This window comes from Anomaloglossus baeobatrachus, chromosome 2 (genome assembly GCF_048569485.1).
Source record: "Anomaloglossus baeobatrachus isolate aAnoBae1 chromosome 2, aAnoBae1.hap1, whole genome shotgun sequence".
NCBI classification, from domain to species: Eukaryota; Metazoa; Chordata; class Amphibia; order Anura; family Aromobatidae; genus Anomaloglossus; species Anomaloglossus baeobatrachus.
In genome coordinates this window covers 623,643,286-623,668,629 of record NC_134354.1, presented here as the reverse complement: position 1 = coordinate 623,668,629, position 25,344 = coordinate 623,643,286, and the positions used below count along the sequence as shown (strand labels likewise).

Here is a 25,344-nt window from a genome sequence, read left to right as displayed (position 1 = left end):
CGGATTGGACGGCGCGGGACCCTAACCCAGGATTACTGCGGAGGGGGGTTTATTTCAATAAAGATGGAGTCACTAATTGTGTTGTGTTTTATTTCTAATAAAAATATTTTTGTGTGTTGTGTTTTTTTTTTTATCATTACTAGAAATTCATGGTGGCCATGTCTAATATTGGCGTGACACCATGAATTTCGGGCTTAGGGCTAGCTGATAATATACAGCTAGCTCTAACTCCATTATTACCCGGCTAGCCACCCGGCATCAGGGCAGCTGGAAGAGTTGGATACAGCGCCAGAAGATGGCGCTTCTATGAAAGCTCCATTTTCTGGGGTGGCTGCGGACTGCAATTCGCAGTGGGGGTGCCCAGAAAGCTTGGGCACCCTTCACTGTGGATTACAATCCCCAGCTGCCTAGTTGTACCCGGCTGGACACCAAAATTAGGCGAAGCTCACGTCATTTTTTTTTTAAATTATTTCATGAAATTCATGAAATAATTAAAAAAAAAAAAAAGGGCTTCTCTATATTTTTGGTTTCCAGCCGGGTACAAATAGGCAGCTGGGGGTTGGGGGCAGCCCGTACCTGCCTGCTGTACCCGGCTAGCATACAAAAATATGGCGAAGCCCATGTCATTTTTTTTTTCTTTTTGGGTAAAAAACTGCATACAGTCCTGGATGGAGGTTGCTGAGCCTTGTAGTTCTGCAGCTTCTGTCTGCTCTCCTGCATACACTAGTGAATGGAGGATGCTGAGCCTTGTAGTTCTGCAGCTGCTGTCTGCTCTCATGCATACACTAGTGAATGGAGGATGCTGAGCCTTGTAGTTCTGCAGCTGCTGTCTACTCTCCTGCAGTTGTCGCGGGCGGGGAGGAGGGTGTCAGCACACTACGCTCACCCCCTTCTGCTCGGGTCCGGCGGCCGCTGCTCAGTGGTGGCTCGAGCTGTAGGCCGGATCCCGGGGGTTTCTCGAGCGGCACTCCTCGCCCATGAGTGAAAGGGGGTTGTTGGGTGTGGGGATTGTTTATTGTCCGTGACGCCACCCACGGTTGTGGTGATTTCACCACCGCTGCTCGGTGTGGGGATCCCGGGGATGGTGATGCGGAGCAGCCAGGTGTTGTGTTGCCCCTCCGTGGGTAGGGGTTGGTGATCCCGGGGCCCGGTGATGGCTTCGGAGGTGCAGGGCCTGGTGGGCGCAGGGACGTGGGGGCAGCGCTGTGCCTTGCGGCACTGTGGTACTCACTCAGCCTGAGACGTTGACACAGTTTTTACGGTAAACCAAACGGCTGGTAAGACGGTCCCACGGACGGCTGCACTTGCTCTCCCAGTAGGTGACGGTGATGTCCCTCTTCCTAGCACCTTTGTGTACTTGTTGGTTGCGATGGGTCCCCACCGGTAACCCGCTCCCCGGCTTCAAGCTGGACCGGAGGAGCTCTACTCTTTGCCCGCAGGCGCTGGCCCTGAGAAACTCGTGCCTTAGCGGTGGCGGCGTCTCTCTTACACTGGCTGGGCTGTTGCCTTCAATCGGGACTTGGTTGTTGGGGGATCTACGTCCCCTGCACTGACGGATTTGGCAAATTCTGGCGACTCCTAGCCTTGCCGGGGTCCGAGAGGCCCCTGCCCTGGTGCTGACTGTCCTTCGTAACACTGCTCCAGACCGCCGGGCACACAGCCTCCGGGGTCCTTCCAGGAACTTCCAAATGGTCCCCCTCCAGACAGTCACCGCCGTTGCGGACCTTGCTGACCTGTCCTGCTCACAGCTGGACTACTTCAGGCTTTTGCACACTCTTTCTGTTCTGTCACCACTCTTGCTTTCCTCCTTTACTACTTTTCTTTCCTCACTTTCACTTAGTTGTTTACTCCTTTCTAGCCCTCAGCTAGACTTCACTCTTGCCCTGCCTGGGCTAATCTGCCTGGTACTTCCTGCCTCCAGAGCTGTGATCTCCTCGGTGGGCGGAGCCAACCGCCTGGCCCACCCCCTGGTGTGAATCATCAGCCTCTGGAGGAAGGCAACAAGGATTTTTGGTTAGCTGTGGTGTTCCTAACTGGGATGTAGGGTGTGATGGTGTGTGACCTGTGTCCCCTGGCTTGCCCAGGGCGACACACATACACTAGTGAATGGAGGATGCTGAGCCTTGTAGTTCTGCAGCTGCTGTCTGCTCTCCTGCATACACTAGTGAATGGAGGATGCTGAGCCTTGTAGTTCTGCAGCTGCTGTCTGCTCTCATGCATACACTAGTGAATGGAGGATGCTGAGCCTTGTAGTTCTGCTCCCCCTGCCTCTCCCTCCAGCATACAGTCCTGGATAGAGCATGGTGAGCCCTGTAGTTCTGCAGCTGTATGCTCTCCTGCATACACTAGTGGAGAATGAAGAACATATTGAAGAAGGAAATTACTTCAGAACTTGTTTATTTTTTTTTTCTTTCAACAATCTTTCTCTGATAAAAAAAAGCATAAAAACACAGAGCAAAAAACGCACAAAAACACCGCTTAAATAAAACGACGCAGTGTGTGAACAGTGTGTGTCCCCTGTCAGTGTTAGACACCGTGTGGAATTTTCCAAAGCACGCAAAGCATGGGTTGTAAAATATTTATATCACCCAACATCACAAGCTTTTCAACAAGACATCCAGGACGATGTAATTCGAATTATGAAGCAGGAACTTCAAACCTCCTGGACCTCCAAACGTCCAGATTTTCCAACAAATATTGCTTCTATCCCGAAGCCGGATAAACAACAAATTGTTGAAGAGCATGAAACCCGATATTAAAATGTAATAACGTTGCATGTGTAAAAGTACTAGTCTAGCTAATGTTTGTAGTTAAAGTGGTTGTGTGGTCTTGAAATCCAAGTCAACTGGTACTATGTTCCACTATGTTACTGCAGACGTAAAAATCCTCACATTGTGTGCTCTGGTTGCTCAGAGGATTTTCCGTTGTTGGGAGAGGAGAGGGTGTTATTAAAAATATGCAATTTGCATACGTGCAATCACGTGGTCACTTCACTTTAGCGGTCCACGCTCTATCAAAATGTAGTTTGTGGCCAGATATAGTGTATTCATAATGTGGATGAAACTTAGAAAAAAGCAGACTTGCAGTAGCATAACAGGTTCATTACTGTAACGTCAAATACTCACTTGGTGTATTGTGAGTGCTGTGAGGACAGACAAGTACGTAGTCAAATGAAGTGACTATTGGCTTGTCCAGCATTTCTCTGTTTTCCTTTGTCTGTTTTAGTTTTGGGGTATTCCCATCACCAAGATCCTATCTCAATATGTATGAGGTGTTATAATAATAATATTAGCAAATATATGCAATTTGAAACGTAGTATACATCTCATGATTAGCCATGTATCTTACCTGATGTGGAAGTGATTAACTCTAAGGTATCCATGGTTACAACCAATCATATAGTGAAAGTTGATACTGTTCGTTGCCATTGATGCCTAGGCCGTTGGAATGCCCCTGCCCATGAGGTAAGGGACATGGCTTATCACGAGAGCTACACTACATTTATAATGCGATATATTTGCTAATATTCTTATTATTACATCTACTACATAGTAGTAGTGGATCTTGGACATGGGAATACCCCTTTAACTGTTAATAATGTTATCTGTTTATCTAATAATATTTTTTTTTTAGTTGACATTGATTAAAACAGTTAATATTTTCATACACAGGTATAATTAAAAAGTCCAGTCAAGTACATATCATATTTTTCATTTATTTTATGCAGCAGAAATCACAGAGTGGGGCAGTTAGTGACATGTATCATCCGGTCACCTGCACAACAAGTCCCAGAGTGGAGGCAGTGACATGTAGCATCCGGTCACCTGCACAACAAGTCCCTGAGTGGAGACAGTGACATGCTCTGCTCTGACACATAGTGTGCTGCATGTCACTATCTGTCTCCACTCTGGGACTTGTTGTGCAGGTGACCGGATGCTACATGGCACTAACTGTATCCACTCTGGGACTTGTGCAGGTGACCGGATGCTAAATGTCACTATCTGTCTCCACTCTGTGATTTCTGCTGCATAGTACCAACTGTATACACTCTCACCTGCAGAACAAGTACCACAGTGGAGACAGTTAGTGACATGTATCATCCGTTCACCTGCTCAACAAGTCCCAGAGTGGATACAGTGACATGCAGCACACTATGTGTCAGGGCACAGCATGTCACCAACTTGCTCTGCTCTGTCACCTGCGGTGCTGCATGTCACGTTTTTGCTGCGATTTGGTGCATTTTTTGCTGCGTTTTTGCTCACTGCGTTTTTAATCAGTGCACAATGCCATTAAAGATTGTTGATGAAAAAAAAAAAAAGGTCTGATGTCATTTCCTTATTCAAAATGTTCATTGTATGCAGGAGAGCAGACAGCTGCAGAACTACAAGGCTCAGCATCCTCCATTCACTAGTGTATGCAGGAGAGCAGACAGCAGCTGCAGAACTACAAGGCTCAGAATCCTCCATTCACTAGTGTATGCAGGAGAGCAGACAGCAGCTGCAGAACTACAAGGCTCAGCATCCTCCATCCAGGACTGTATGCAGTTTTTTACCCAAAAAGAAAAAAAAAATGACATGGGCTTCGCCATATTTTTGTATGCTAGCCGGGTACAGCAGGCAGGTACGGGCTGCCCCCAACCCCCAGCTGCCTATTTGTACCCGGCTGGGAACCAAAAATATAGAGAAGCCCTTTTTTTTTAAAATTATTTCATGAATTTCATGAAATAATTTTAAAAAAAAAATGACGTGAGCTTCGCCTAATTTTGGTGTCCAGCCGGGTACAACTAGGCAGCTGGGGATTGGAATCCACAGTGAAGGGTGCCCAAGCTTTCTGGGCACCCCCACTGCGAATTGCAGTCCGCAGCCACCCCAGAAAATGGCGCTTTCATAGAAGCGCCATCTTCTGGCGCTGTATCCAACTCTTCCAGCTGCCCTGATGCCGGGTGGCTAGCCGGGTAATAATGGAGTTAGGGCTAGCTGTATATTATCAGCTAGCCCTAAGCCCGAAATGCATGGTGTCACGCCAATATTAGACATGGCCACCATGAATTTCTAGTAATGATAAAAAAAAAACACAACACACAAAAATATTTTTATTAGAAATAAAACACAACACAATTAGTGACTCCATCTTTATTGAAATAAACCCCCCTCCGCAGTAATCCTGGGTTAGGGTCCCGCGCCGTCCAATCCGGATCCAATATCATCTGATCGGTTTGCTAGAAGGCAAAGCGATCAGATGATGTCAGGATCAAGTGCTTGAATCACATGACACATCAGCTGATTGTATAAAAGCCGATTATACAATCAGCTGATGCATCGGTGCAAAAAAAAAAAAAAAATACATACTCACTTATGTGCGATTGTCACTTGTGTGTGATTACCGGCAGCTCCCGCAGCGATCGATTGGACCGGAGTATGATCCTGTCCCATTGCTGCGGGAGCTGCCGGTAATCAGCTGATGAAGTCCCCTGACAGCAGGATCAGCTGATAGCCGGCCAGGCGCGAAAAAGCCGGCGAGACTACGAGAATCGATCAGCGGATGCGTCAGGTGACTGCATCAGGTGATCCACGGCCAGGTCCTGCAAGCTTCGTGCGTGCACCGGGGAGACTGCACACAGCCGAAGCGGCGGGACCGAGACAGGGGCTGGAAGCAAGCATGGCACCCGGACCCTGCAGACAGGTGAGTATGACATACACACTCACTCACACACTGTATATATACACACACACACACTGTATATACGCACACACACTGTATATACGCACACACACTGTATATACACACACATACTGTATATACACACACATACACTGTATATACGCACACACACTGTATATACACACACACTGTATATACACACACATACACACACACACTGTATATACGCACACACACTGTGTGAGGCAAATCCCGGGATATGAAGATGAATTATGACTCCAGTCATAATCCCTCATCACTCCCTGGCAGTGCCCCCTCCCTCCTTGTTCTCAGTGTTCCACTTACACCTCCATGGCCATGTCCTGTGATATGGAAATGAGGTGGTGTGGGAACAATGGACACAGGATGACTCCCTGCCGTCACCCTGTAACAAGAGTTGTATCTCATTAGCAAGGCTATGGAAATAGCCAGACAGAACGACTCCAGTAAAAAATGGTTCATATCTCGCAAGCCATATTTCCGATAAATATGGCAACCATAAAAATGGTGTCTCTGCATGCGGACGATGCCGGCACACCCTTTTTATGGGAGCAGGACATTGGGAAATGCCCCAGGCGTGATATCAGCCAATGGGGAACTGGCAGACAGGTCATGAGTCCCCTCGTTCTGTGGCTAAATTCATAACTGTCACAATGAGAGCATTGGAGTCCGCCTACGACGCTCCCAGGCAAAGTTATGGCCCATATTCCATGTTGGGATATTGTCCATAACTCAAGCCAGGGGTGGAGCAGTGCTCCCTGTGAGGTCACTAAGGTAGGAGGGGACCTGGATCTGCCCAGGTTGATAACCCTACTTCGGCCATTTTCCAGTGTTCTTTCGCTGGGGGCACGTGTAGGAAACATCTGTGGGAGTTCCTGGAAACCTGGTCTACAGCGCCCCCCTGTGGCCAGACGCAACAAGGTAACTGTACTCTGACATATGTATATTCTGTAGATTCCCTATTGTATATATTGTAGTTTCTAGTGTGCTTTAGGCTGATTAAATTATATAATTAATCTTGGGCTGTTCTGTTATCTCGATCTTGAATCCCACGTCTGTGTGTTCGGCTAATAGTTACCGTAAATCGGTTGGTGGCAGCGAATTGTGCCAAGGATTATTGTGGGGAGGCCAGTGAGATTCGGGGAGATTTTATATATTCCGCCCGCGGAGGTCGGGGGAATATATACCTTACTCTCACCGGGGACCCTTCAATAATCGGCATAAGTAGTATAGCGGCCTCCTTGCTTATCGTCGGGCAATTCCATAATTGGCCTGACTATAAGAGGGGCGCTAGAGAGCGCATCACGTGCTCTGTCTGTCGGTCGGGAGGTATAAAGGAGGGGTGACCCCCCACTTGTTACACCCCGATTGTGACGTACTGGTAGCCAGCGCGGGGGATTTCTGAGTGACCCCCCCGGTGGTTTGTGACATATTGGTGGCATAGCGGTGGGATCGAGATAATAGTGTGTGTGAGTGTGAGACCCATACTCCCAGACACTAAAGACTGCCTGCAGCAGCTGTGGCTGCTGGGGTCTTCAGACTAGCTCAACACTAGAGTGTCAGAGTGCAGATACTGTAAGGTGTGTGGAGGCATCAGGTGTCAGTTCTGTGTCAGTGACCAAAAGTCTGCAAGAATGGCTGATGGCACCAGGAGCAGAGCTATGCAACTGGCCAATGCTAAGGCAGGAGCCGAAGAGAGGGAGGACGGTGCTGTGGACAGCAATGAGGAGGTTGCCCACGAGTCCTCCAGGAGCTCGACGCCAGAAAACCGTTCTGCCGAGGACATTGCGCAACCTGGCACTGCTGGACAAGATGAGGAGGAGCTCACCCAAGGTTCCTCAACGAGCCAGATGCCAGCCCTCCGCTCTGAAAGGGACAGTGAATCGCCTAGCTCTGCAGCGTGCCGCAGATCACCACGTGCCATTCCACCGAGCCTGGGAGGCTCGGATAGCCTTCTTCAAATGGCTATGGCCCTTCTCCAGGCTGGAGACCAGAAGGGCTACAAGGAACTCCTGGCAGAGCGCAGGGCAGAGCGGCAGGCAGCGCGTGACGCTGAGGCTGCGGAGCGGCACGCAGAGCGTGAGGCTGCGGAGCGAGAGCGGCAGGCAGCGCGTGAAGAGCGAGAGCGAGAGCGACAGGCAGACCGTGACTACCAGCTGCAGCTAGCTCAGCTCCGGCCCTCATCAGCCACACGTGACCTTCGAGACACCAAACTTCCAAAGGTCCGTGTTGAGGACTTCCCAGTGCTGGAGAAGGATGGAGACTTGGACTCTTTCTTGACTGCGTTTGAACGGACTTGCTTGCAGCACCATCTGGACAAGGACCAGTGGGCCAAATACCTGACCCCCCGTTTAAGGGGTAAGGCCCTGGATATCCTTGGGGACTTGCCTGCTGAGGCAGATCAGGGCTACGACACCATCAAGCGGGCCCTGATCCAACAGTACAACCTCACTCCAGAGTCCTACCGCAAGAAGTTCCGGAGCCTACAGAAGGGACCAAAGGACTCCTGGGCTGACCACCGGCGGGCACTTGCCCGAGCTGCCGACCACTGGACCCAAGGCCTGCAGCTTTCCACCGGACCGGAGATCCTGGACTTGTTCATCACGGAGCAACTCTTGTGGAACTGCCCTGAGGATCTCCGCCAGTTCATCCGAGACCAGAAGCCAAAGGGGTCCACGGCTACAGCTGCCCTTGCCGATGACTACACCAACAACCGGGCCCCTGAGGCCAGGAGAGCAGCCACCAGCAGCACCTGGAGAGGGGGTAAGATGAATTCTGCGACTGCCCCACCTGCCCCTAGACTGCAGGGGGTGTCTCCCTCAACTCCCCTCTCCAGGCCCGTGGCAGAGCCAAGACGGTGCCACCAGTGCAACCTACCTGGACACTTCAAGGCCATGTGCCCTCAGCGTCCCAAGGCCCCGGCTCCGTCCCCGTCCCAAGGGCCGCCCAAGGTGTATTGTGTGGGTGGGGGTGGTGGTAGGTCCCTGGACAGCTTCCAACCTGTCACCGTCGGCCGGTCTGTGACCATAGGACTGCGAGACAGCGCCTCGGAGGTGACTCTGGTGCGGCCTGAGATGGTGTCCCCCCAAGACTTGATCCCTGGAAAAACCCTCGCTGTCTCCGGGATTGGAGGCACTGACCCGGCGCTGCCTGTTGCTGACATTTTTGTGGACTGGGGCGCAGGGCGAGGGGTGAGAGAGGTGGGGGTAACTGATCGGATCCCTGCAAACGTGCTACTTGGGACAGATTTGGGGCAGATAACCTCCCAGTTCGGGCCCCAACCAAGGGCTGAACCTTCAGCCAGTACTGACATGACTCCTGACAATGTTAATGTGTTATCTATGAATGATGTAAGGGAGGAGGGAGTGAACTCTGATATTTCTGCTTGCACAGACACCATAGACACACACGCAGCTGCAGCTGTGACAGGAGGGGAGGGGGTCAGAGAAAGGTGTGACAATGCCTCTACAAGTAACCAGCCTGTGAGCTGGGATCTGTTGCCCTCTGCAGGGATAAGCAGAGAGCAGGGTGCTGCAGGGGGAGGACCAGTGTGTGGGGTGGGGGCTACCACAGCAAATGTGGGGTCCCCAGAGATTTCACAGCGGGGTTCTGTTGCTGCAGGAGGGGAACAGGCAGGTGAGATTGGGGCCGGTCCAGGAGCGGAAGTGCTCCCAGGTAAGATCTCGGTGCATGGTTCCCCCACAACCGGGGTGTCAGGAAGCCAGGTAGGTCTGCCTGAACCGGCGACTTGGTCAGGAACGGAGGAGGAGCAGGCACGACCCACGGTCGCAGCGGCTGTGGCCGCTGTCACCCGCAGTGGGAGTGCTGGAAGCCAAGGGGCCTCCCGGAGGTCCGATAGCTCTTCCCCTTCTGACCAAGTGGCAGCCGAGTCAGGTGGAGGCCAGGACACAGGTCCCGGGGTACTGACCGAAGATGTGACAGTCTCGTCGATTCTGGCCACATCTAGTCAGGGGTTTCAGGCAGCGTTAGAAGCTGACGACAGCCTGAAAGCTCTTAAGGAGCAGGCGGCACAGCCTCCCTCGGACTCGGACCCGGAGCGAGTGGTCTGGGACCAAGGACGGCTGTACCGGGCCACGGTCCAGCAGGGTTCACCGGAGGCGTGGCCCAGGGACCGACAGTTGGTGGTACCCTATCCGTTCCGGACGGAGTTGTTGCGGATCGCACATGAGATTCCGATGGCCGGACACCTAGGGATCGCTAAGACCAAGGCCAGGTTAAACCAGCATTTCTACTGGCCAAAAATGGGGGCCGATGTGGCTGCCTACTGCCGTTCGTGTGAAACCTGTCAGAGAGTGGGGAAGGCGGGGCCACGCCCCAAAGCCCCACTGGTATCTCTGCCAATCATCGATGAGCCTTTCAGGAGGGTGGCTGTGGATCTGGTCGGCCCGCTGGCCATCCCCAGCAGCTCCGGGAAACGCTTCATACTGACGGTAGTGGACTATGCCACCCGGTACCCAGAAGCAGTGGCCTTGTCGTCCATTCGGGCTGACAAGGTGGCCACCGCATTGCTGGAGATTTTCTCCCGAGTGGGGTTTCCCCAGGAAATGCTCACTGACCGGGGGACCCAATTCATGTCCCAGCTGATGGAGGCCCTCTGTAAGCAAGTCCAGGTGCGACATCTGGTGGCCAGCCCGTACCATCCACAGACTAATGGCCTGTGCGAGCGGTTTAATGGCACCTTAAAGCAGATGCTTAAGATGTTGGTCGACTCCCATGGGCGTGACTGGGAGCGGTATCTCCCACACCTGTTATTTGCTTACCGGGAGGTTCCACAGGCCTCCACAGGATTCTCACCGTTTGAGCTCCTGTACGGGCGACGTGTGCGGGGCCCCCTGGCTCTGGTGAAAGAGGCTTGGGAAGGGGATTTGGCCACCCCTGGAGTGTCGGTTATCGAGTATGTCATGCGCTTCCGGGACAGAATGCAGGCCTTGACGCAACTGGTACACGACAATATGGCTCAAGCCCAGGCCGATCAGAAGCGTTGGTACGACCAGAACGCTTGTGAGAGGACCTACCAAGTGGGTCAAAAGGTGTGGGTACTGGTCCCCGTACCACAGGACAAGCTTCAGGCAGCCTGGGAAGGCCCATACCTCGTGTACCAGCAGCTCAACCCTGTGACGTACCTGGTCACCCTGGACCCTGCCCGTGGAAGGCGGAAGCCCTTCCATGTGAACATGATGAAGGCACATCATGAGCGGGAGGCATGTGCGCTCCCCGTGTGCAACCTGCCCGAGGAGGGAGAAGCGGAAACCCTCTTGGATATGCTAGCCCAGGTTAGGTCAGGCGGATCCATTGAGGATGTGGAGGTTGGCCACCAGCTCTTGGAAGACCAACGGTCCCAGCTGTGGGCCACCCTCCTCCCCTTCCGGGGGTTGTTTACCAACCAGCCCGGAAGGACTGACTTGGCTGTCCATCACGTGGACACTGGGGATCATCCCCCGATCCGGCGTTCAGCATATCGGGTCTCCCTGGAGGTGCAGCAACACATGCGCCAGGAGATTGACGAGATGCTGAAGCTGGGGGTGATCCAGGCATCCAACAGCGCTTGGGCCTCGCCTGTAGTCCTCGTCCCTAAGAAGGACCGAACCACTCTGTTCTGCGTGGACTACAGGGGGCTCAATGCGGTCACGGTCGCCGATGCGTACCCAATGCCACGCATCGATGACCTGCTCGATCAGTTGGCCGGGGCTCAGTACCTGACCATCATGGATCTGAGCCGGGGATATTGGCAGATCCCCCTGACTCGCAAGGCCAGGGAACGCTCTGCCTTTATTACCCCATTTGGACTGTACGAGTCCACGGTGATGCCATTCGGGATGAGGAATGCCCCTGCCACTTTCCAGCGGATGGTCAACACCCTGCTCAAGGGACTTGAAGGGTACGCGGCCGCGTACCTGGATGACATTGCCGTCTTCAGTCCCACCTGGGAGGACCACCTAGAGCATCTAGCACAGGTGCTCAGGCGGATCCACCGGGCAGGTTTGACCATCAAGCCGGGAAAGTGTCAGCTGGCCATGAGCGAGGTCCAGTACCTCGGTCACCGGGTAGGTGGGAGAACACTGAAGCCCGAGCCTGAGAAAGTGGAAGCCATCGCATCCTGGCCCACCCCCAGGACCAAGAAGCAGGTGATGTCCTTCTTGGGGACCGCTGGGTACTATAGGAGGTTTGTTCCATGCTATAGTAGCCTGGCAAAGCCCTTGACGGACCTCACCAAGAAGAAGCTGCCCTCTGCAGTCGATTGGACAATGGACTGCGAGACAGCCTTCCGGGCCCTAAAGGACGCCCTGTCCAGCCCGCCCGTGCTACAGGCAGCCGACTTCACGCGGCCGTTTGTAGTACAGACCGACGCCAGTGACTTCGGCCTCGGTGCGGTGCTCAGCCAGGTGGACTCTGCGAGCCAAGAGCACCCAGTCTTGTACCTGAGCAGGAAGCTGTTACCAAGGGAAGTTGCCTATTCCACGATGGAGAAGGAGTGCCTGGCCATAGTGTGGGCCCTGCAGCGTCTGCAACCCTATCTATACGGGCGCCACTTCATCGTGGAGACGGACCACAATCCCCTCAGCTGGTTGCACACCGTCTCTGGGACGAATGGGCGATTGTTGCGATGGAGCCTTGCGCTCCAGCAATACAACTTCACCATTCGCCACAAAAGGGGCCGTGACCACGGTAACGCAGACGGGCTGTCCCGACAAGGAGAGGTCGCGGACGGGCGCACGGGGGAACACCGGAGTGTGCTGCCCCCTAGCGCCCTCAAAAGGGGGGAGGTGTGAGGCAAATCCCGGGATATGAAGATGAATTATGACTCCAGTCATAATCCCTCATCACTCCCTGGCAGTGCCCCCTCCCTCCTTGTTCTCAGTGTTCCACTTACACCTCCATGGCCATGTCCTGTGATATGGAAATGAGGTGGTGTGGGAACAATGGACACAGGATGACTCCCTGCCGTCACCCTGTAACAAGAGTTGTATCTCATTAGCAAGGCTATGGAAATAGCCAGACAGAACGACTCCAGTAAAAAATGGTTCATATCTCGCAAGCCATATTTCCGATAAATATGGCAACCATAAAAATGGTGTCTCTGCATGCGGACGATGCCGGCACACCCTTTTTATGGGAGCAGGACATTGGGAAATGCCCCAGGCGTGATATCAGCCAATGGGGAACTGGCAGACAGGTCATGAGTCCCCTCGTTCTGTGGCTAAATTCATAACTGTCACAATGAGAGCATTGGCGTCCGCCTACGACGCTCCCAGGCAAAGTTATGGCCCATATTCCATGTTGGGATATTGTCCATAACTCAAGCCAGGGGTGGAGCAGTGCTCCCTGTGAGGTCACTAAGGTAGGAGGGGACCTGGATCTGCCCAGGTTGATAACCCTACTTCGGCCATTTTCCAGTGTTCTTTCGCTGGGGGCACGTGTAGGAAACATCTGTGGGAGTTCCTGGAAACCTGGTCTACAGCGCCCCCCTGTGGCCAGACGCAACAAGGTAACTGTACTCTGACATATGTATATTCTGTAGATTCCCTATTGTATATATTGTAGTTTCTAGTGTGCTTTAGGCTGATTAAATTATATAATTAATCTTGGGCTGTTCTGTTATCTCGATCTTGAATCCCACGTCTGTGTGTTCGGCTAATAGTTACCGTAAATCGGTTGGTGGCAGCGAATTGTGCCAAGGATTATTGTGGGGAGGCCAGTGAGATTCGGGGAGATTTTATATATTCCGCCCGCGGAGGTCGGGGGAATATATACCTTACTCTCACCGGGGACCCTTCAATAATCGGCATAAGTAGTATAGCGGCCTCCTTGCTTATCGTCGGGCAATTCCATAATTGGCCTGACTATAAGAGGGGCGCTAGAGAGCGCATCACGTGCTCTGTCTGTCGGTCGGGAGGTATAAAGGAGGGGTGACCCCCCACTTGTTACACCCCGATTGTGACGTACTGGTAGCCAGCGCGGGGGATTTCTGAGTGACCCCCCCGGTGGTTTGTGACACACTGTATATACACACACATACACACACACTGTATATACGCACACACACTGTATATACACACACATACACACACTGTATATACGCACACACTGTATATACACACACATACACACACTGTATATACACACACATACACATACACTGTATATACACACACACTGTATATACACACACATACACACACACACACTGTATATACGCGCACACACACTTTCTTCCCCGGCTGTGTAGAGCTACTGCTGTCTCTGTGTAATTGATCTCAGTGTATCCACTGGGAAGAGGCAGGGAGGAGGGTTTGGGTGGGAGCAGAGTGGGTGTATTAGACACAATGGGTGTGTTAGATAAGCCAGACACCGCCCTAGAGCCACAAAGAATTCTGGGACTTGTAGGAACTGAACACAGGAAGTCAGAGGAGAGATTAACCCCATCAGAGCTGGAGCCAGCAATGAGCATGTGCTGCTAGTGCACAATGAAAGGTAATTTTGCTGAAAAAACATAATAGATGTGTTGAGGGGCACATATTAGCAAGATTTATCAGAAAAAAAAAAAATCAGTTTTGGTAACTGGACAACTTCTTTAAGAAAAAAGTAGGACTTGTTTAAAGGGAATTTGTCACAAGGTTTTTGCTACCTCATCTGAGAGCAGCATGATATAGGCAAAGAAACCCAAAATCCAACAATGTATCACTTAGTTTACTGAGTGCAGCTGTTCTGACACAATAAGTTCTTAAGTGTAGCAGAGCTCAGAAGCTAACCCCGCCCACACCAGGTCTGTATGTACATTGTCTATAGACACTGAGCTGCTTATCATATGAGGGGAGGAGTTGAATGAGTGGCCAAGCACCAGATAGTGACAGCAATTATAATCACCCAGTGATAAAACCTTTAAGAAAACAACAGCACAATGCTTGATATGTCATTGACACTTAGTTGAAACCGGTGTTTTAACCCCTACCTCATGCTGTCCTCAGATTACATAACAAAAACCTACTGACAGACTCCCTTTAAAAGGGAATCTGTCAGCAGGTTTGCGAAATTTAATATGAGAGCAGTATGTAGGGGCAGAAACCAGGATTCCAGCAATGTCTCACTTAGTAAGTTGTGTGTTGTTGCTTCAATAGAATCAGTGTCTGCCCCACGGAGTTTCTAGGCTTCCTCTGGATCAATAGGTTAGGCTATAGGTTGAAATTGATGGACTTAAGTCTACCTTGAAGCTTTAAAAAAAAAACAAACCCACAACAAAAATGATGAACTAAACTATAGCTAGTAGAGTCGATCTTGCCATTTGTGGTTGGATGTTAGTGAGTAGTATAGAAGGGGTGTAATCCCAATCGTGGTAAAAAATTTAGTAAAAGTCCTAAAAATTTATCAAAAAGTCTAACACTTTTCAGCTATTACAACCTTCATCACATTTATTCCATTGTTAAAAATGTGTAAGAAATAAAATTACATTGACACCGGGTCCGGTCGACGCATTTCGAGCAGCTTTTGCTCTTAATCATGACCAAACTCATGAATAAGAGCAATGGACTAAACGTGATGTTTTATTGTACTATTATCATGCGGATGCAGTTTTTTTTCCTACTATTCCAGTATGGTTCCATTTCAGAGGCCTCACATGACAACCGAAGTACAATATTATCTATATCCATAAAATCTGTGCCCCACATAATCCATCAAGACAATCATGATCAGGGTACATAGTCGTATCTGTGGTAAAATCATAAACATTTTGGCAGCTGACAACCCTCAGGAATGCAATATCTCCCATAATTATAGATATATCATATTCGTGTGTGGTATGTATAGAATGCTGGGTGAGTTGATGGCCATATTGTTCCTCTAGGAGACTCCCAGGGGAAAATATGGCCGACTGTGTAAATATGGCCCAAAACTGGATTATTATTATTATTATTATTATTTATTATTATTATCTAGTAGACCCATTTATAACAGGTCATCTACAAAATATCAGTGTCAAGACTCCAGAAGAAGTAACGAGTATAGCAGATCTAACCATATTTTCCGCATCGCTCTCCTTCAACAAAAACTTTCACGGATTCAAGTCTTAAAAATTCTTCTATATTTTAGCCCTTTTATTTTACACTATTTTGCCTGCATTTATATTGTCTTAGTATTTCATCTTTTGTGAAAACTGTACTTTCTTTTGTATATTAAATCTAAAGTTTGATAAGTTTGTTCCTTACTGCTCTAAATGAGCCCACATAACCTGTAGACAGCAATAATCGCTTGGTTATGTTACCCTGTATATGCCAGAGTGCAAGAAGAGAAGTCATTAGGCTCTTGAGAAGGCTAGGTGGCATGCGTGCTACTGTGTGACCCAGTGCAGGGGCTTTTACTGGCCTATCAAACAGCAAGTGGTGGAAGCAAAGTGTTAAGTGGACGTGAGACCTGCCTGTGGGTGCACCTAGCTCATGGTCAGCCTATAGCCATAGGTGAATGGATGAGTGCGGGAAGCAAAGTCCCCCATCACAGTAGAATGCGAGGATCGAGGGGCGTTCATGACAAGTCGGCAGCAGTGATTAAAGGGTGTTCCTGACATAATTGCCATCAATAAAACTTGATAACACTGACTAAAGAACTCTTCACTAATTCTTTTTACTTTTTAAGATGTGAAAATTGTCAATCAATAGCATCCCCTATATACATAGCTACAGAGATAAAAACTTCTCTATGCAGACATATGCAGGGGAAGCTGTGGCAGACTTCCAGGAGAGCTTCTTTATCGCTCAGAGCAAAAGTACAGTTCCCAGGATGTAAATACCCTGGGCACCATGCCCTCATGGCACATGTTCTCACTCCACCCATGCCCCATCTCTGAATTGCTGCCTGTATTACACTGTTCACCTGCGCCCCGTCAGCCTTACCTGTGGTGCATTTGACTTATTTGCTTCCTTTCCATCTTTTAACAGAACAACTTCATTCTCATTTAGGTTGCAGAGATGAAGGGATCTGATGAGTTCTGGAATGTCCGAGTGAAAAGCCGCTACACCCTACATAAAGGAGAAATATAAGCTCTGGACCTGGTACATAAATATACTAGATAATACACACAATGACAGAGCAGGTGCAGGTGGGTATTAAATTCTTACTGAACAAACCCAAGGAAAAAAGGCATGAAAACAACCAAGTGTTGTAAATAACTAATGTAAGTTTTTATTTTTTAGAGCGGTCTATATTCTTATAGGATGATGTATAATTAAAAGGGAGTGCCCTTAGACTTGATACCCACCCCTGACAAAGCACATTATGCGAAACACGTGACAGGAGGTGCTGTGTCTGAATTTGTGTCTACTGTGATCTCTTTGCTATTATCTTGCTGTTATATTTACATATCTATGATTATTGAACATATAATATATTGTTTTGATATAGTCTTTTTTTACTTTTTGGATTTACAGCTGCTCTATTATGTACTGCGTATTTATACATAGACCCATTACCTTTGTTTTCTTGAATTGTGTTATGTTGTTTTTATATGTACCCAGCCTTACAGATATAGAGAGTTTCTGGTTATCCCACCTCTTTTTTTATTGTGTGGATTAATTTTAATTGTTTTTAACTACTTTTATCTAATGCATTTTCAATAGTTTGTGATATTTTATATTATATTTACTCCACTTGGTCATTCCCTTGCCTCTTCTAAGGGTTAGTTGAATAAATTATTTATTGCCATTGTTTACCACCTACTGCCACCTTCAACTGCCAGCATTTCTCACGTCACGTTTTCATTGCCAGTCGACAATTATCAACTTCCTTTAAACGTAATTCAACCACTTCACCGCTACTGAATGTTGTCATTATTAACTTTAGTTTAATTAATCTCCAGCAGCGTTAATTACATAGGAATGGGTGTGCCGAGCGTTAGCTGGCTGGGAACAGCTAGTATATATGTATATTATATATATATATATATATATATATCTATATCTAATGTGCTTACTGATCACACCTGGACCTGGCTGCAGGACATCAACGAAAACGTGACGTGAAAAATGCTGGGAGTTGCAATTTAGCATTACGCAGCCTTTGTTTGTCATTGGCTGAATCAGTTCCTCTTGAGATGTGTGAGTGTGCAATGTACACAACAGCATTTGTGTGTGTGCTTACAGTACCTGTGATGATGTCACATGTAGGGGAGGAGTCAGGGGGTCACATGATCAGCTCCTCAGTGTATGCAGGATTCTGCTGTGCTGCTGGTGGTGCTGGATGAAGTGAAGTTTGTGTGTGGGACGATCGGCTGTGATGATGTCACATGGAGGGGAGGGATTATATAGTAACCACGAGTAATCACATCGATGTATATTATATATATATATATATATATATATATATATATATATATATATATATATATACACACACACTGTATATATATATAATCATGAACAGGCAAGCCACCCATGGGGTGATCTTCTCCACAACTTATTCACTCCTCACCCAGTCAGCCCTAAGACTTCTACCAAGTATCCACCATCTTTTAAAATTCTGTGCCCAAGACATCTTATCCTGCACATTGGGAACTTTCAGATGGAACATGAAAAAATCTTACAGCCTACAATAACCCTCCTCACAACCACGGGAGCTGCTGCAACCCCCCGTAAGGGCAGGGTCCTCTCCCCTTTATACCAGTCCGTCAATGTTCGTTTGATCATTATGAAAACCCTTTTTCACATGTACAAAACTATGGAATCAATAGTATCCTAAAAATAAATAACGTGATTTTAGATACACTTTTGGACCTTGTTTGCGTTATTAAAATCATACTGAGCCAAATTAGAGATTGCTTAATTCCTCTAATGAAACCACACGTGTGATATTACCCCAATATACATGACTGCTATACATATTTAGCGGCAGTGAATCCTGGCGCACGGTGCAGTACCTGAATATTTCCGGCTCTCGATTCCTCTGAAAATCCAAGGAAAGTAACCTGCAATACAATTACGATCAGATTAGCAGTTCCTTGTATACGCACCTTTTACATTCGTACTTACTTTTCGTGTAAAGCGCAATTTTAAGAACAAATTATGAACATTGTTTTTTTCCCCAAATATTCAAGTTACAGCAAAACTCGATGCAAAAACTCAGAACCCCCCAAAAATCACTTTACAAATAAATAAGAAATGGAGTTTTGAATCCGGCACATGTACAAGTTATTGCCGATTGATGATTCAGTATAGGAACTCTGCACAATGTCTCACATTCATTAGATGATCAACACACAATGAGATATAGGTGAAGAGACAGAGTTTACACAGCACACTGCACACAGACACTGCGATGGATCTAGAGCTCCACCAAGAGTCCTATGTACATCACTACAGAAAATGGAAATCAAGCAAAACATGAAACTCACAATATCTGATCTGTTTGCTCATCCATTATGGAATTTCTTTTAGGCTATTAATTCCCTAGCGTACGGCTATTACCAGAATCCCTCCTTAGTGGAAGCCGTGCACGTAGCAGGAAATAAGGCAAGAACATCAGATTCCCAGATAGTCTCCTGGGCCTCATCAGCAGGATACAGGTGCTAGGAAATGAGCATCATGACAGCAGCGAGGACATCAGACGGGGGGCAATGTGTATGGGCTAGAGCAAACTAGACATACTGGAAGGGTGTTGGGTCCCTGCATCGCCCACATCACTTAGGTATATTGCACAGTGATATTTTATTTACAAACATGCTACTATTCCTAGATATCAATCTACGATACTTAAACCAATAGTTTCATAAGATTCTGAGTCTTAAAAAGACATAAAAAAAAAAATAAAATAGGTCAGTTGCAGGGTTTCATGAGCTTTTTTGGAAGCTTTGTAGCTTTCAATCCTATTACACCCGGAATAATGGCATATCATGGGTGTGCCACTTTCTACTACCTAGCCCAAGGACCATTAGGCTATGTGCGCACGTTGCGTATTTACATACAGTTACGCTGCGATCTGCACTGCAGCGTAACTGCATGCGTCCTGCGTCCCCTGCATAATCTATGAAGATTATGCAGGAGACGTGCGCACGTGGCGTATTAGAGCGCAGTGCTTCGGCTGCTGCCTGAAGCGCGCGTTCTAAGAAGTGACTTTGGTACATTGTGGCCATCAATATAGGAAAACTGACGGTCCCCACAGTCGCTAACAGACGTTCTGTCGCTTATCCATGTTATGTAAATAAAAGCTTAAACCTGACTTTAAATTCATCCATTGGTTTCATAAATTACTCTTTTGAAAAAGCTGAAACCCTGCAAATTTGGTTTAGGGTATGAAAATAAAGTTGCTGCAAAGCTGAAATATTGATCACTTAATGAACACAGAAAGGTCAGATTTTGGCAAGACACAAGTTTTGTCGCCCACAGAAGGTAATGTGAAATTCAAACAAAGAATTAACTTCTAATACAAAGTTATGTTGCATAATATTGGTCAATGACGTTTTGGTGCTATTAGAGCCATATTTAATATTTTGTATGACTTGTCTTGCTAAAATCTGACCTTTCTGTGTTCATTAAATGATCAATATTTCAGCTTTGCAGCAACTTTATTTTCATAACCTAAAGCAAATTTGGGAGGGTTTCAGATTTCAAAAGAGTAATTTATGAAACCAATGGATGAATTTAAAGTCAGGTTATAAGCTTTTATTTACATAACATGGATAAGCGACAGAACTTCTCTCAGGGACTGTATATTTGGAAACAAAAGAAGGGTCCCTATATCCAGGGGCACAGTGGCTATCTGAGCACAATATAGCCGTCATATTTGGAGGCAGTCTGGCCATCACGGCATGTGAGGAAAATATGGCGGTCATATCTGGTGGTCCAGTGGCCATCACTGTATGTGGGCACAATATGGCTGCTGCTATATCAGAGGGCAGTGTGCGGTCAACTTGTGGTCTCCAATATATTCTGCAGATTAGATAAGAAGTCATTCTTCACTATTATTTATAAAGTACATGTTTGTGATGGGAACATTGGCAAACTTTCAGGCTATTTCTCACATTGTCCTTGGCAGATTCTGACTTCTAGACCTCTGAACCAGGTGAATCGAGTTATATAGAACCGCATGATGTTTTCCAAACCAGCAGGCAATTGCTCAGTTTTTATAACCTTTTAGTCTCCGCTGTGAGGCTGTAGAAAGTTACATTATTTATGAAATGTGGTAAACTGAAGACTGCGGAAAGAACTGACCTCAATAAAATCCCCGGTCTTGTTACTCTTCACGCTGTCTGTGATGGCGCAGAGCTCCTTCCTGCTCTGTAGTAGCGATTTCACAAAGCCGAGCAGCCCCTCGCTGACACACTGGAAAAAGGAAAGAAGAAGTGAGAGAAGCCAGACACCAAGAAACGGGGTAGAGCATGAGGAATGGCGAGAGGAAGCGATCAAAAAGGACATTCCAAATCTACAGCTATACACACTGTGGGAATGGTGGAGAGTGTGCAGCACACGGCAGAGACAGGTGCTCCAACCACCACGTCAAGGGTCAGCCCCCAATCACAGCAGTGCGGACTCCTGTCCCGTCCCCCCCTATAGCCCCTGGATGTGCCTTCTATGTGCTCCTTAGGCCAAGTTCATCAGAAAGTTTAAAAAGGAAAATATAATAAAAAAATTGTCCTAGTTTCATCCAGAAAAACCGCAACATCCATGTGCAACCTCATTCTTGTACATCAGCAATTAACCCCTTCCCGACACTGAGATTTTCAATTTATTTATTTTTGCACTTTTCTCCCTCCCTTTTTGTTTTTCAGTTGACATAACCATATAAGAGCTTGTTTTTTGCGGAACGAGTTGTACTTTTGAATTACACAATCTATTTTATCATGTGATGTAAAGCGAGGAAAAAATTTCCAAGTGCAACAAAATAAAAAAAAAAAAAAAAAATGTGCAATTCTGTAATTTTTTTTTATTATTTAGAATATTCATTATATGGTTAAAATGACCTGGCAATATGATTCTCCAGGTCAGTATGGCTACGGCTATGCCATGCGTGGTTTTTTTTTGCACTTTTGCCATAGCCAGAAAAAAAACCATAATTCTGCCGCTTTGTTTTTTTTCTCCTCTCAGTTGACCGATTAAATTAATTCATTTCTATTTTTTGTTAGATCGGATTTTGTACGGACATGGAGATGACGGGTGCATATTTTTTTCTGGTTTCTTCGCTTTTAATAAGAGAATATAGGGGGGGGGGGGGAGGGGTGAAGTGAAACTATTTTTTTATAAATTTTTTCTTACTTTTTACTGTATTTTGTAGTGGCTTGAACCTTTGATCATCTGATAGTTTGTACTATACATTATATTTATGGCCAGCATCTCGTAGTATCTGCTCCATGTGACGTCATGTATAAAATCAGTCCAGACCTGGGATGTATCTTTTTCAGGTTAACAGAAATATACGAGGCACCAATGTGACTTCTCACATGCATTGATAGTTGATATGTTGTGCAGTTAGAGATTGTGTCTATGCCATTTATTTTTCCATGCAAACCATAGAGATGTGGTTTAATGGTGCCATTATTTATTTGTTCTTTAGATACCACAATATATTACAATTTAGTGTAATATCCATGTTTAGACAGACACTGCAGTCTACAGGACTGTGTGGAGTGAACTTTACCTTTTAAACAATATAGAGTAATTAAAATTTAATTTTTATAAACTCATTTTGGTGCTTTCTTCAATATTTCTCTTGTGAAATATTTAGGCGTTTGTAGGGTTGTAAAATCCATTTGACCTTCCCGGTATTTGCTGCATATAATTTGTTCTATACACAATTCCAGAGTACTGCTGTGTATAGTAAAAATCACGGTCTCCTATGAACACCAGAGACAAGCTGGCTTTCATAGGAGTAAGGTCATGACAGTCTTGGTGGTCTACAGCAGAACCCCCAGCTATCACGGCAACCCATCAATGTTTTCAGGGGAGCTGATAAGCAATTAGGACATCGAGACCCATGGGATACGCGCTGAAACTACCACTGTCACAGATTGGCGGAGCAGAGGTCCCGCACGCGGCTGTTGGAGGGAGGTGACCGTTGAATAACATGGGTTCGTGTGATGCCCATTTCTTCACGGAGAATACTCAGACCAAAAATACGGTCATGTGAACTTGGTCGTAAGCCCAGTAATAGCGCATTGTTCAGTACTAAAGGTATGACAAAAGTGTGGGGAAATCCACCTTTCACACAAGCAGATTTTGCTGCAGGTTTCACTTAAGCTGGAAAAATTGGCCGTAAAAAGCTGTATCTATTTCACAGAATAATGAGAATATAGCAGGCAATCGCCTTTCACACTATAATGCTGTACCTATAAGAGGAGTTAATCATTTATGACTCTATACTTTTCTGCTGGAATGTAATTCACATTCAGATCCGATACTCAGCCGTACAGCACGGGGGGATAATGAGCGGCTGCCCGGAAAATGCAGAATGAAGCCATCCATTGTATGTAGTATGTAGGACAGCGTGGCGCTTCATTACAGGACACCATAATCACATCAGCAACTTACTTCCTTTTTCATGGACAATTTAGGCTTCATCTGGCAACACTGACTCTGAGTACAAGCGTCCATGATGGCCGATCTCAGGTTCCTATACACTCCGCATATCTGTAATGGAAGATAGAAACATCAGAAAATGTAGATTTACCTCCCGGGTCATAGTACACAACATAAAATAATACAAAATGTATCCAGAGAAAAAGAGAAGAAATATTGTATAAATGTGGAATATTCAGACACCCATGAAGATGACAATACAGGGGAAGAGGAAGCAAGGTCTGATTCATAAACAAGAGAACGCACTAATATATTATATATAGCTATATAGAGACACTCACACAGACACACACATAGCCCTTCAACAAGGCCTCCAGCTTCATCTCCCTCCTCCCCTTTTCTATTTACTGCAGTACATTTAGGCTGAGGCTACATGCCGATTCTGGCCACAATATACACAGTACACTCAGATATGCTGTACACCGCTGCAACACTGCATTTGAGTATGGCCAAAGCATAACTGGCAAATACCCGCGACAAGCAAGTCACAAAAAGTCAGAACCAGTTGGATTTCTCACAACTTGCTTCCTAAAATACCTTAGAATTCACAATATGGACTATAATGCGGTGAAAAAGATGCATAGTTTTTCGGCCTTGCAACTTGTGTCACAGCTAAAGTCACTGCAGAACCCCAACTGAAACATAACACAGCACGTAGAAAACTGGGAGGAGGGGGATGCAGCTGCAGTCCATGGTGCAGTAAAATAGCAAGAGGGTGTAATGGGGAGTGGAGTAGGATGGGGAAGACTATGTACAACACTTACATCACACAAACAAGATCCTGGCCACACAGTAATCATGGAGACAAAAATATACGTTTACAAGAACAGGGAGACCTCCTAACTAAATGGATGATAGTATTTGTAAAAACAAAAGCGTGAATATATGCATCTGCCGGGATCGCTGCTAATATGTCGGCATACTAGACGGTCCCAACTATATGGATGAACAGATAAAAAAAAAAAAAAAAGTTATAGCTTTCGGAAAAAGGCAACAAAATACAAAAATGAATATTGGCAGTGTGAGGAAGGGGTTAAGCAGCCAGACAAGTATCGACGCAGTTCAGACATGGTGGACCTGCAGTAATTAGGCAGCACCCATATAAACATACCGCCCAGTCTCTGACCTAGGACCTCTCAGTGTGGACAGGCACCAGTAACATTCCCATTTGGGTTCATGTTTTCTAAAGCCTCTGCTATTACTTGAATCTCTTTATGAACTATTTAAAGGGAACCAATCATCAGGATTTTCGTGTATAAGCTGCAGCCAGTGCAGTACTGGCACTATCAGGCACAGTGTGTACATACCATCAGGGGGCAGCTCGGGTGTTTAGGCAGTGAAATCCAACTTTATAAAGTTTGAAATTTCGTGCACTTTTTGATTGACGTGTGCACCTCTGCAGATAATGTCCGGGCGGGTTATGCAGGAGTTCCCCGCCCCCCCACCATTCCTCCCTCTCTCCTGATGTCCGGGCGGGTTATGCACGTGTTCCCCGCCCCCCCCGCGCTGCCTGTTCCTCCCTCCTTCCGGCTGTATGTAAATATCTAATCTTCAGAAACATGGCGCCGGAGTGGGCCTCCGCGCATAGCGCTTATCTCCGGCGCCATGTTTCTGAAGCCCGCATTACACAGCTTGGTGTCTGCAGACTGCAGAACAGCTGATCGGAGGACGCGATATCACTACCGTGACCGGGTCTCGCAGCACTGCAGTCACGGGGTCATGTGAGTCCATTGTGAACTTACCTCACCTGACCCCCGATGTCGCTGGCAGGCTGCTGTCCTGGCCCGGTGTCCTGAGGCGGCACGTCATCATAGCTACAGCTGATCGCGTCCTCCGATCAGCTGTTCTGCAGTCTGCAGACACCAAGCTGTAATGCGGGCTTCAGAAACATGGCGCCGGAGATAAGCGCTATGCGCAGAGGCCCACTCCGGCGCCATGTTTCTGAAGATTAGATATTTACATACAGCCAGAGGGAGGGAGGGAGGAACAGGCGGCGCGGGGGGGGGGGGGGGGGGGGGGCGGGGAACACGTGCATAACCAGCCCGGAGAGAGGGAGGAACAAGCTGGTGGG

At 47.4% G+C, this 25,344-nt stretch overlaps 1 protein-coding gene across 2 annotated transcripts in view; it reads right to left on the bottom strand.

The window, feature by feature from the left end:
* The window catches only part of AKAP11 (A-kinase anchoring protein 11), a 63,572-nt gene that overhangs the window by 28,617 nt on the left and 9,611 nt on the right, over positions 1 to 25,344 (bottom strand). For both annotated transcript variants that reach the window (XM_075336862.1, XM_075336864.1), the window contains exons 2-5: positions 23,226 to 23,324; positions 20,913 to 21,023; positions 18,623 to 18,670; positions 16,605 to 16,730 (exon numbers count right to left, since the gene is read on the bottom strand). In XM_075336862.1, coding sequence (XP_075192977.1) covers positions 16,605 to 16,730; positions 18,623 to 18,670; positions 20,913 to 21,023; positions 23,226 to 23,288 — 348 coding nt within the window. In that variant the 5' untranslated portion in view covers positions 23,289 to 23,324. The remainder of the gene's footprint in view (positions 1 to 16,604; positions 16,731 to 18,622; positions 18,671 to 20,912; positions 21,024 to 23,225; positions 23,325 to 25,344) is intronic.